The following is a 12,341-nucleotide window of genomic DNA, read 5'->3' on the forward strand; positions in this document are numbered from 1 at the left end:
GCATTCTTAATTATAATACATTTTATTTGTCGGCGCCTTTCAAGACCTCTAAGGACACGTTACATCCAAGGACAACAATAATATAAATTGATAGTAAAATCAAGGTGACTTGTTAAAAACATTTAATTCAATAAAATGAAGGTGGACATGGTGGAAGCTATGTCGGGTATGCTAATCTAAACACGTGTTTTAAGTTGTGATTTGAAATTATCAAGAGAGTCCAGTTAATGGATGTAAGGTGTTTTTGTGGAAAATCCATCAGACAAATTATTATTCTAAGCAAATCATTTCTGGAAACACATCTGGAATGGAGCTTTAACATCTGTTTTAAACTTTCTAAATTGCCAGGTAAGTGGAACTTACATTTTGATTCATTCTGAGTGAAAACTTGATTTACAAAATATCCGTGAAGGTTCTCAGTTATCCAGGGAAGGGTGAACAAGGGCAACTGGACTTTGTTAAAGGTGCTCCGAAGAAGGGTGTCTCCAAGACCATAACGACTGTCGTTACAACATCCAGGAGCACCAATGAGCCAAGCGGTATCGGTCATCCCGACAATGACCCCACAGAGCTTAAGTAGCGGGGTTTCCCTGCTGTTTAGTCAGAACTGAAGAAGTCTCTCAGATGAGAGACAAAATGGTAAATCCATTTCCCTTGGGTTCAACCCTTCCCTGGATGATTTACAAACAATAATTACAATTAAATGTGGATAATTTGAATAATTTCGAAATGGTTTAGGCATTTAGTGTTATCTGGCAAATCCTCATTCACAACACATTTTTAGCCATGTAGTAGTGACACACTGGGGATGCCAATGTTGGTCAGTTGGTCCACTATATTTTAAAGACTATTCATTGGGTTGCCTTCAAATTTTTGAACAGACATTCATGGTCCCCAGACGATGAATTCTAATGACTTTGGTGATTCACTAACCCTCTATAGTGACATTTTGTAGTCTTGACTGAAATATCTGGACAACTATTGGATGGATCGCCATGAACTTTGCCACAAATATTCCACCAGAGGGTGAATTGTAACATCTTTGTTGGTTTCTTAACTTTTCATCTAGCTCCAATCAGTTCAACATTTTGATTTGTGTAATACTTTGTTTAATGACCAACTACCTACAGAATTATAACATCCACCTCAGCTGTGCTTTTTTGTTTAGTGCTAATTAGCAAATGCTAGCATGCTATCCTGCTCAAAATAGTGCTGTTTTGAGCTGTCAGCACTGCTGTAGAGGTTTATTTTTTTAAAGTGAGAATATATAACATTTTTGAACAAAGGCCACTGTGGCCAAGATGAGGATAATACTAAAACATTATCACTAGTAGACTAAAAGCAGCACTGATCCAGTAAAGTCACATAGTCAGTTGCTAACATTAGCTACCAGACAGAAGGCTGTAATAGCAAAACCCCGTTGCTAATTAATTCAACTTTTAAATTGTATGAAGATTCAGTGTTGTCTTCTTTCGTAGTCTTGCTTTAAATTATGTTTGGCCAAGAGATTTTTTGTTTCTTTAAATAATTTCTAGCTTTGTTTCAGTTCTGTTCCACCTCCAAAAGATATTTCCTTTTTCCGCCTGGAGAGGGAACATGCACTGAGGAAAGGGCTTCAGGTGAGACTGAAAATTCATCTTTTATCTCTATCAAGGACAGTCTGAGGCCTACAGAAAATGAATTAGCCTATTTCTAGGTCATTAAAACCTGTAGAGCAGCCTCTTATATTTAATGGTAACTTATCAGCTTTTCCTGGGCTTTACTGTCCTCCTGGTTGCAGGTGGCTGAAGCTTTGCCGGTTCAGTCTCAGGCTGACATCATGCAGAGAGAGCTGGATAGTTGCTTGGGTTTAGAGTACACTCCTGACAGTCTGCCTCCACTACTGCACCAGGTGAGGACAGTCCTGTCATAAAAACAAAAGAGTTAATCTGCAGTAGAATGGGGGGAAAAAAGAGACAAGTCATTTAAACCATTTTCCTATTTTGTATATTTCTCCACAGTTCTACACCGACAGATCATATCATTTGGCGCAGATCAAATATCTGCTCATGCTGAGATGGAGGAGATTCTGTCGCCACACCAGCGTCATTGAGAAGCTGTATCCTTATTACAAGGTGACAACCTAAGTCTCATTTTGCCAACGCTATGACAAGAGGATTTCTTCTGGTTGCTCATCCTCAGGGGCGGAGTTAGATGCCGTAAACATTAGGGGCTCAGCCCAGACCAGAATATTCCACAGAGATTTTTTCCCCATTTATGGCAGCTATATGCACTATTTTTCAAACCATTTGATAATAGAATGCCTACAAAGCTGTACATAATTTGGGTAAAATATGTTGGTTACGGAGGACAAACTGCCATAAGATGTGATGAATGGCAGTGAGCAAATCTCACTCAATATTGGTGATTTAGGTAAAAAGATGTTTCTATAATAATTGAATTAAATTGGAATAGTAAGGTTGCAAGTCAGCATTATTTTTATTGCTGATTCATCTGCAGATTATTCTCCCAATTGCTTGGTCTATACAATGTCTGAACAGTTTCCTAAAGCCCAAGGTGCCGTCTCCAAATAAAACATTTTGTTGGACCAAGTGTCCAAAACACATAACATATATAGTTTACTAGCACATAAGACAAAAAAACAGAAAATATTTACAAGTGAAAAGCTGGTATTAGGGAATTTGTTTTACATTTTTGCCAGAAAAAGATGACTATTTGATTATCAAAATGGTCACAGAAAAATTGCTAAAAAGATTATCGGTTAATTGTTTCAGCTCTACAAAATAGATGAAGTGTACGACTCTTTTTGGTTTATTTACTCTGCACAGAGACTGTACAAAGAGACCATACTGTACTTAGTATACGTACAGATATACAAAAACAGCAGCAATGTACATTTTTGGCACTAAGAATATTCAAGGAAGGCCTTAATAATCTTACCACTGCAAGACAATCTAATTCTAATTTGTTGACGAACAACGCAAAGTGAGGTTTTTCTTTTGTGTTCTTGCTTTTATGAATATGACATTTTGCTGGAATAACAGTAAGATTAACTGCTGAAAAATATGATGAACAAAACCATTTTTGAACAATGGAAATCACTGCTACGTACAGTATATTTAATTATTTCATAGCTCTTCTAGAAATATGTCAACATACCAAAATACATGAGAAAACAAAACATTTAAAAGTAATCGTTTGTTGGAGAATCTCTTCTCCTTCTCTTTCTTGTCTTGAAAAGAATGAGTGAAGAGAAAAATACAATCGCAATCAAACAAAGGAACACTGATGGCTTTGTGATGGAATGTAAGCAGTATGAAAAATGTATAATCTTTTTATTGTCTGTGCACGATTTTCCAGCTGATTCGTCTTCACCAGATCACAGATTAACTTGTTCTCCCTCAGGATCAGGTGTCATGTTTGACGAGTGAGTACGAAGACGCCGTTCAGAGAGCTCGGAGGCTGTCAGCATGCAGAGAGAAGATCCTGACCGGCCGAGGAAACCCCGCCTCCCTGCTTACTCAGGACGATGTGGTCATTTACGTGCGCTGGCTGGTCTGCCATCTGCACTCGGTTCAGACCATTCACAACTTCCTCAGGGTAAAATCCAGTTCTAATGCGTGTGTTTCTGTTGGCTTTGGATGTTCTGTTTCACGATGTTGATTTCTTTGTTTGAATTGAACAGGTGCTGCACTACATACCAGCTTGTGAAAGAAAGGATAAAGAACCACCTACAAAGGTTCCTGAGGAAACTTTACATAAGACTCAACATGTTGATGGTAAGAGTCAAAGTAGCAGTATCCTTAAAATGTACCTTTAGAGACTTTACTCAAATACAAATTCCCCATTAATTCTCCATTATAACACTATTTAACAGTCAGAACATCCTGAATATTTTGGTATTCTGTCCTTCCTTCGTTATGTTGTTTTTAGTATCTGGGTGTAAAATGTAAAATTTGCCTTGTGGGTGACGATAGAGGAGTCATCAAAATGAAATGGTTTACAAGAGGAAAAGCTCACGCAGCGTATACAATGGACAGGGTTTTGTCTTGGGAACATGTCCAGTAAATGTTATGGAAATCTGTCTGTTAGAGTTTGATATTTCTTGTGTACAAGTGAAGTTTTTTTGGGTGATGATGACGCTAGAGGAAAAGCGCGGCGAGGTTACCAAAGTCAGTAGGGTTTATTGACATAAAAAAATCTCACCACGGATGGGAATTTGAATCTGAATCTACAACTGGACAAACCCAATCTGCTGATAAAGATCATGTGGTATGATCAAAAGCATCAGAACAGCTACTAAATGGACCTTGTGGTGAAATTATTTTGTCAACCCCTGAATTAACTAGATCAAAATTCATGGCGTTCTGGCCAGTAGTTTGATGGATCAGCAAAGCAGCATTTCCATTCCTGAGTCCCTATTTTAAGCAGCAAAAAAAATAAAGAACAATGAAAAAATAGCTGTAACTATAATAGGACAAAGTTTTGAAATGCATCCACACAGGCTACTATGTAAAAATCTAAGTGTGCACAACTTTGAGAGGAGCTTTTCATACAGTTTCAACAGTTTATCAATGAATCCATTCAACTACAGGTATTTCAGGACTGGCTGATACTGTCCCCCTGCACACTGTTCACCTGGAGGAGTTCCTACCTGAGCTGCAGTCTTTGATCGCTCACTTCCACCTGTCCTACGACGCTCGTAAACTCCGGACCACCGCAGATGAGATGGAGTTATTCAGCACGGTAATGTTTTCCAATGGACAGTGGTGGAATGTAACCAAGTACATTTACTTAAGTACTGTACTTAAGTACAAATTAGAGGTACTTCTATTTGAGAATTACCATTTTATGAAACTTTATACTACTCCACTACATCTCAGAGACAAATATTGTACTTTTTACTTTACTACAGTTATCTGACAGCTTCAGTTACTTTTTAGATTACAATTTTGCATCCCCTTCCTGTCTAGTGAAAACCATGTATCTCCAAATTTGGTGATTTTGAATGTGAATATTTCTGATAAACTGTAGGCTGAGGGAATTCTCCTACTAAATAAAGCTGCCTTGCCTTCTTAAGCTAAATAAACTGTTTACGAACCCTCTTGGATCATCTGGAAAAAGCATCGTCGCAAAGCTGAAAACAGGACTGTGTTTCTTATCTCATGAAAAGTTGACTTTTCAGAGATACCTGATTCTAACAGGACAGCGACGCTACAAAGATATGATGACCTTATAGAATATGATGCATTGCTGTACATTAAACTACCCAACAGTATATAAATAATTTAAAATTAGCACAACCATAAACATCTACAGCAGTAACATGCAACATACACCTTAATGCAGCAGCAATATTGACACTGACAGTGAACATTTTACTGCACAATTTGTACTTTTACTTTTGATACTTTAAGTACATGTTGCTGATAATACTTACATACTTTTTTAAGTAAGATTTTGAATGCAGGACTTTTACTTGTGGAGTATTTTGACAGTGTGATATTAGTACTGAATACTTCTTCCACTGCAGTGGAAAACTGATACAACATATAAACAAAGGTCTTGCAATATTTAGGAAATGGCATCAGACAAGTTGGTTATCAGCAATATGTCAGTCCACATCTGTCTCAGCAGGTGTGGAGGGAGTTCAGAACGATTTTCAGACAACAAGAGCAGATGAAAAGATTTCCTCAGTACGATGGCACAGAGGTAAAAGAGAGCCAGTGGGGAAGGAAGAGTGCGAGCCTGGCTCTGAGGAAGGAGGCCAACTGGATCCCATTCATTCAGGTGAGAGTAAATGAACAAAATGGTAAAAAAAAAAAGACTTGACAAAAAAGAGAGTTTTTCTGGGCGTTTGGGGTTTGCCAGGAAGTGTCAATAACAATTTTTACTGCAGTCAGTACTTTCTGATGTAGTATTTGGAACAACTTTTTATACCTCTTCTTTCTCTCGCATCGCTTTTTAATCCAAACCATTTTCAAGTATTTTCTCCATCACTCTTTCTTGTGTTTCAGGTTATAAAAAAATATTGCTGTATGTCTTTTTAGGCATTTAAGGGATTTTTTGTGTGGTGTGATAGGACACTAGGTACTGACTAGAGCTGGGTTTAAATAATCGACACTCTAATTAAAATCGTTTAATTGATCTGATATCGATAAATAAAATCCAGAAATCTAACTTTTAATATATGCCTTTTCACCATTGATGTGAAACAAGTGTGTAACGTGTATGTGGGTAACAAGTACTTCAAACATGGGTCAATTGTTAATGTAAACATTAACTTGGTGCATTATAAAAACTATTTGAGGGTTGTTTCTTGCTTGTACAATTTACAGCATAAGTTCTCTGAGAATCTTTTTTATATCCAAGCAAAGTTGGTATTTTTAACTGAAATTTCCCTTACTTAATCAATATCGAATCAGAAATTTAGTTGAATCTGGACCTTGTGAATCGGAATCTAATCGATTTGGGTAATCACTGCGGATAGCCAGTCCTACTGTTTGGATTCTGTCTTGTAGGTGAAGCCCAGACGGGATCCGTGGCAGCAGAAGCTCATCACAAAGCTGAAGGAAAAGAAATCTGTGGATGAGCTGCTGAAGATGCACAGCAGGTTTCTTCAGGTAACTGCAATGTCAGCTCTGAATGTCTTTATACACTTATCATGTGTACATAGTAGTTTATCAAGATACTGTACAGTCATTTTTAGTCTGTTAATCCAGTGGTTCTCAAAGTGGGGTCTGGGTTCCTTTAGGGAGTTCCAGCAAAAAGGGGAATCATTTATTTTCACTATAATTCCATCTATAAGTAACACAATGACAGCATGTATGCTTATTTTGGTCATGGGTTTCAGATACTTTCTGTAATAAAACATGTAAAAGCAAAAATCCTATCAGATGGGGGACCCTGGGACAAAATCTTATCAAATGGGGGGGTCTGTGGTCTAATTAGTGTAAGTTTAGGGGTCCTTGGTGCAAAAAGGTTTCTCTGTTTCTATCTGTCATATGCAGTAAACCCTGCTCACCTGGTGCCTCACATGTTTTATAACACACACAACCTACATTTGTATCAGGGGGTGTAAGCTTGTGGATCAGGTGTCGAGTTGTGCTTTTTGGTGATCTCATTAGGTCCCTGATGTGCTCCATGTGGCCGCGGCTGTAAAAGAACACGCCGCTCATGTTGGCGACTCACAATCTCCACCCACCTCGTCGGTCTCAAGCAGCAGTAAGACCAAGCGACAAAAGATCTCCGAGATCTGGACGAGTATTTACAGCGCTGCCTCTCTCACTCAGGCATGTACCATCCACTTATCAACCCTCTCTCTCTTTTGGAAGACATTATATTAAAAGCCACATTTTTCTTGTTAGGAAACACATGATCAGTCAACCAGATCTGGAGGCAGTGCAGGCCATAATAAGAAGAGTTTGAAGAGTCAAACCTCAACTGCAACAAATGAAAGGTGTGTATCACTCGAGCAGAGAATATTGCTACGTTATGAGGTTTTCAAGATGTTTGTAGAAGTACTGGTAATGAATTTAAGTGCTTTTAATCACTTAACAAGTAAAAATGCCAAAAGATTTTTTTTAGCATTTTCTGCTTTACATCATTGTATATTTTATCATTTTGGGATTTTAAACTGCTGTGTAGACAAAATAAGCAATCTGAAGACCTTACCTTGGCCTTTTGGGAAAAGCATATGTCTTTCTTTTGATATTTTATAGACTTTTAAAGGCTTCTGGGTGGGCGCCTGGGTAGCTCACCCGGTAGAGCAGGCGCCCATATACAGAGGTTTACTCCTCGACGCAGCGGGCGTGGGTTTGACTCCGACCTGCGGCCCTTTGCTGCATGTCATTCCCTCTCTCTCTCTCTCTCTCTCTCCCCCCTTTCAAGTCTAAGCTGTCCTATAGAAATAAAGGCCTAAAAAATATAATCTTTAAAGGCTTCTGGGTTTGTTCTTGGTTGACCTCTTGATTAATCAGAATCAGAATCAACTTTATTGGCCAAGTTTGCGCAAACAAACAAGGAATTTGACTCCAGTTAATCTTTTCTCTCAAAGTACAACACTCACTTAACATATAAAGAATAAAAACAGAAAGGACAGTAAGAAATGTAAATTAAAAAAAAATGCTGTTAAGTATGCAGTATAACAATACAATAGAATTTAGAAATTTACAAAAAATATACAATAACAATTGATGAGAAGGAAGGAATAGGTCATATAAATCATCTAAATCATATAAATCCCGACATCAGCCACTTTTCATGGGAGTATTCAGTTTTCTTTGCCTTTGCTTCCTCTATAAAACACAGGTACTCCTTCGAGGACAGCCTGCAGCTCCTGGGTCTGGATGACAGTTTAGAGGAGGGAACCTCAGATCCCATCATAACTAGAGGTGCTTACCTGTCTCTGGTTCACCTGCGTCATCTCAAACTCAGACAGCTCCAGGTGAGGCATTCAGTAGTCTCGCAGTGCCAGGCATAATCTCGAGTAAGGTCTGGCTACACCACACATACATTCCTGGATAAGAGAATAAACGTTTTGGGTTGTTTTCCTTTCTTTAAACCAATCACAATCATCTTGGTCGGCGCTAAGCTCCGGTCACAACCGCACTTGCTCTGCAAAATAGTCTCGGGAAGGAACTTGATTTGGTGGAACATTTGCACCCCGCAAAAGAAAAAGCCACATATATTATTAAATGAAATTAACTGTTCACACAATACAGCAATCGCTGTGTGTACGTCGTCCATAGCAATCCCTGCCAATCTGTCCCAAAATGTCCCAGTTAGAGAGTAAATGCCGTAACCTTAAACATATTCTTTATAAGTCTAAACCAAGCAGGCCTCCCTTGTTGTACAATCCACATTTTCTTCAAAATAATCAATTTTCAGCGTGTAGCTTGAGTTTACAAGGCAAGGGACATCCGGCAGAATATCTGGCAACACTTGGTGTTCCGGCGATTATCCAGGAAATTAACCTTCGTCGATCCAGAATTGTAGCACGTTAAGATGTAGCTTGAATGTGTACTGGATGTTGCTTGCCCAAAAAATCAGCTGAAGAAAAAGGAAAAAAGTTTTTTTTAAACGAAATGTACTTGTCCCGTCCGCAGCGCATCTCTCTTGGGTTGCTGAACTACCTGCGCTCTGTGGAGAGGACTTTGACCTTTGACCTAGCAGGTCTGCAGCTGGAGGAAGGGGAGCTGTGCAGCACAGCCGAGGAAACTGGCTGGATGAACGCAGCCAGAGGAGGAAGAGGGGAGACAGAAGGTCTCGGCTCATTCCAGTACAGCCACAACACTCCTGTTGACTGTAAGGTAAGAACATATTAAAGTAAACAGCAGCTGATTCCTGAGAACATGTTTGATTGGTGTGTCTTATCTGTTGTGCATTTAATATTGTAACAGTTTATTTCACAGAATATGGTTTTATAATGATTTTATCTATGTATTTATGTTTTTGTAATTAGCCATGGTTGATAAGGATGTGAGCACTGCAATTTACATGTTTTTATGTATGAATGCAAATGTATCTTAAACTCAGATAAAGCTGAAGTTACCGACATGAACATTTTGTCCCCTTAGGCTTGTTTGGAGTAATGCAATCACTGTTTCTGGGTATGCAAATATGCGTTTATGCGACTATGTGTTGCAGTATTTCTGGTATGGAAGTTAAAATGTTTAGGTATTCATGTCTAGCTACAGTTTGTACATTGTGTTCTTTATTTTATCATCTTTGAACCTCCAAGCTTCTCTAAAAGGTTCAGAAATATCCATCTGTTTATGATCTCTCCTGTTTGCATGTATATACAGTATGTGACTTTACTGTATATTCCAGGTCCATTGCTCAGAGTTCATGGAGTTTGCAGAGGTGGAGAACCTTCATGATTTCTACAGCGCAGAGGAGCGATTGGTCCACACTCAGGATCAGAGAGGGTTTTACATCGTGTACGACACTGCTCTGAAGGACCTGGAGGAGCTGGAGGACGAGCTGCTTCTAGTCGGCTCACGCTTCATCCAGAGAGACAGGATTAAGAAGATGGGAAATGCCTCGACAACAGAGATCCACTCCTGGGCCGGAGCGGATGTTGACCGTGTTGCAGTGCTGCTCGACTTGTGGACATGTGAGACGGAGTTTTTGGAGAGCAAAGTGCAGGTATAGTGATAAAAATTACTGTGGACGCGTTCATTTGCTTTTCATGTCTCTTTGTCGGCTCTCTTTTTCATTTACTTAATTCTTATTATCAGTCACTGAATGTACGGTATTTCTGATACAGCACTTTAAGTACATTTTAGCAAATTTTATTGCACCAACTTTGAGATTAAATAATATTTTTCTTCGTATCTCTCAACTGGAAATATGTATTTGCCTGTTTAATTTCTCATTTTTCAAAGCCAGTCAGGTTCATAGATCAGCAGTGTTTATTAACTTTTGGTGTCTCCTCATTCTCCAGCTCTTGAACTGTTACTTTGAGGCCTACCAGCATACAGCAGGGACAGAGGAGAGGTTTGCGTTGGCTGGAGTCATTACTGACATCATGCACTGTCGGCCACAACTGGACCTGAACCAGGATTACTTTGTTCAGGCCTACAGGGCTGAGATAGGCTGCCTGCAGAGCCACCAGCAGCTGATCAGAGACATTTTGGACAATCAGGTGAAAACACAAAGTCTGCAAAAGGATTGTGTTCATGTGTGAATGTGCAGAATGCAAACACATCAAATTAGAGATCCAACAGTTAAACAGTTAAAGTTAAAATGATTTATTAGACCAGTGTTTCCCAAACTTTTTACAGTTCCGTACCCCTTTAACCTCCAGCTACGTACTCCCCGCCCCCACACTCTTATATGAGTAATGATGAGTAATCTAATATTATTGTGTTCGCATACCCCCAACTGTATACCACTTTGCTTATCCCCTGGGGTATAAATACCCCAGTTTGGGAACCAATGTATTAGACAATTGAACGAAAATTAATTGGCAACTATTTTGATAATCGATAAATCTTTTTAGTCAAATATTTGCTCGTTCCAGCTATTATTGGAATGCACATTTGCTCATGTTGAACAAAACAAGCATTTTAGAGACTTCACTTTGGGCTCTGGGAAGTTGAGATTAGCATTTTTTTTTTACCAATTAATGACATTTCATAGGCTAAACAATGAATCTATTAATCGAGAAACTAATCAGCAGATCAATCGATCATGAACGTAATTGTTGCAGCCCTAGTTTAAATGTAATAACAAAGATTATCTTTTTTTAAACCAATCTTGATGTGTAAATTTCCTCTTGGATACTAAACACCCTATCAGATTGAAAAACAGCGGCAGTATCTCCAACACATCTGGAGAGACGACGGCAATGGCTGCGTTCATGACTTTGGCCTCCCACCAAAATACATTCCCAAACATCTGGTCTCACTTGGAGGCAGCAGGCAAGTACATACAGAAGCCTTATTACCTTAGATTTGGTATGTTTCTTTAACTATCTATATTTTGTGCTCTTAATAACTCCATGTTTGCCTTCTTGTGTTGTGTTTGCAGCCCTGCACTGATGAACACATTCCTCCTGGAGGTTCATCCGTCCCTCTGCCTGGCTTCTGCAGTCTACCATGGTTTAGTTCAGGCTCACACAGAGCTCTGTCAGCTGCACCGAGCCGCCAGTGTCACTGACCAACTCCTCCTGCGACAGAAGCTCATGCAGCAGGCCCTGCAGAGCTGGAACCACCTGGCTTCACCCGGAGCCTCCTACAGCTCTCAGATACAGAAGGACGTAGGTTTTCTTTTTCTTGAAAATCGATTTAAAGGTCCCATATTGTAAAAAGTGAGATTTCCATGTCTTTTTAAAGTATAAAGCAGGTCGAGATGCTATATAAATACTGTAAAGTAGGGCTGGGCAATATATCGATATTATATCAACATTGATATATGAGGCTAGATATCATCTTACATTTTGAATATCATAATATTGTAATATGACACAAGTGTTGTCTTTTCCTGGTTTTAAAGGAAGCATTACAGTAAAGTTATGTTATTTTCTGAACTTATCGGACTACTAGCTGTTTTATTATTTGCCTTTACCCAATTAGTCATTGTATCCACATTATTGGTGTTTATTTATCAAAACTCTCATTGTGTTAATATTTAGTGAAAACACCAATAGTCAACCTATAATATCGCTGCAATATCAACATCGATTTATTTGGTCAAAAATAGCGTGATATTTGATTTTCTCCATATCGCCCAGCTCTACTGTAAAGTATCAAAACACTCAAGCCTCACAGAAATGCACACAGCCCGTATTCAGAAACTGTGCCTTTAAACTAGCCGTCAGGACTTCTGTACTTGTG

At 38.9% G+C, this 12,341-nt stretch overlaps 1 protein-coding gene across 1 annotated transcript in view; it reads left to right on the forward strand.

The window, feature by feature from the left end:
• The window catches only part of ccdc162 (coiled-coil domain containing 162), a 37,005-nt gene that overhangs the window by 3,379 nt on the left and 21,285 nt on the right, over positions 1-12,341 (forward strand). The window contains exons 2-17 of the mRNA XM_078277627.1: positions 1,547-1,619; positions 1,781-1,891; positions 2,001-2,114; positions 3,406-3,600; positions 3,686-3,779; positions 4,595-4,746; positions 5,638-5,790; positions 6,522-6,623; positions 7,128-7,292; positions 7,368-7,459; positions 8,311-8,446; positions 9,108-9,311; positions 9,832-10,149; positions 10,448-10,648; positions 11,305-11,426; positions 11,536-11,764. Of these exons, the coding sequence (XP_078133753.1) occupies positions 1,547-1,619; positions 1,781-1,891; positions 2,001-2,114; positions 3,406-3,600; positions 3,686-3,779; positions 4,595-4,746; positions 5,638-5,790; positions 6,522-6,623; positions 7,128-7,292; positions 7,368-7,459; positions 8,311-8,446; positions 9,108-9,311; positions 9,832-10,149; positions 10,448-10,648; positions 11,305-11,426; positions 11,536-11,764 (2,461 nt within the window). The remainder of the gene's footprint in view (positions 1-1,546; positions 1,620-1,780; positions 1,892-2,000; positions 2,115-3,405; positions 3,601-3,685; positions 3,780-4,594; positions 4,747-5,637; positions 5,791-6,521; positions 6,624-7,127; positions 7,293-7,367; positions 7,460-8,310; positions 8,447-9,107; positions 9,312-9,831; positions 10,150-10,447; positions 10,649-11,304; positions 11,427-11,535; positions 11,765-12,341) is intronic.

The sequence above is a fragment of the Sander vitreus genome, chromosome 20 (genome assembly GCF_031162955.1).
Source record: "Sander vitreus isolate 19-12246 chromosome 20, sanVit1, whole genome shotgun sequence".
Taxonomy (NCBI): domain Eukaryota; kingdom Metazoa; phylum Chordata; class Actinopteri; order Perciformes; family Percidae; genus Sander; species Sander vitreus.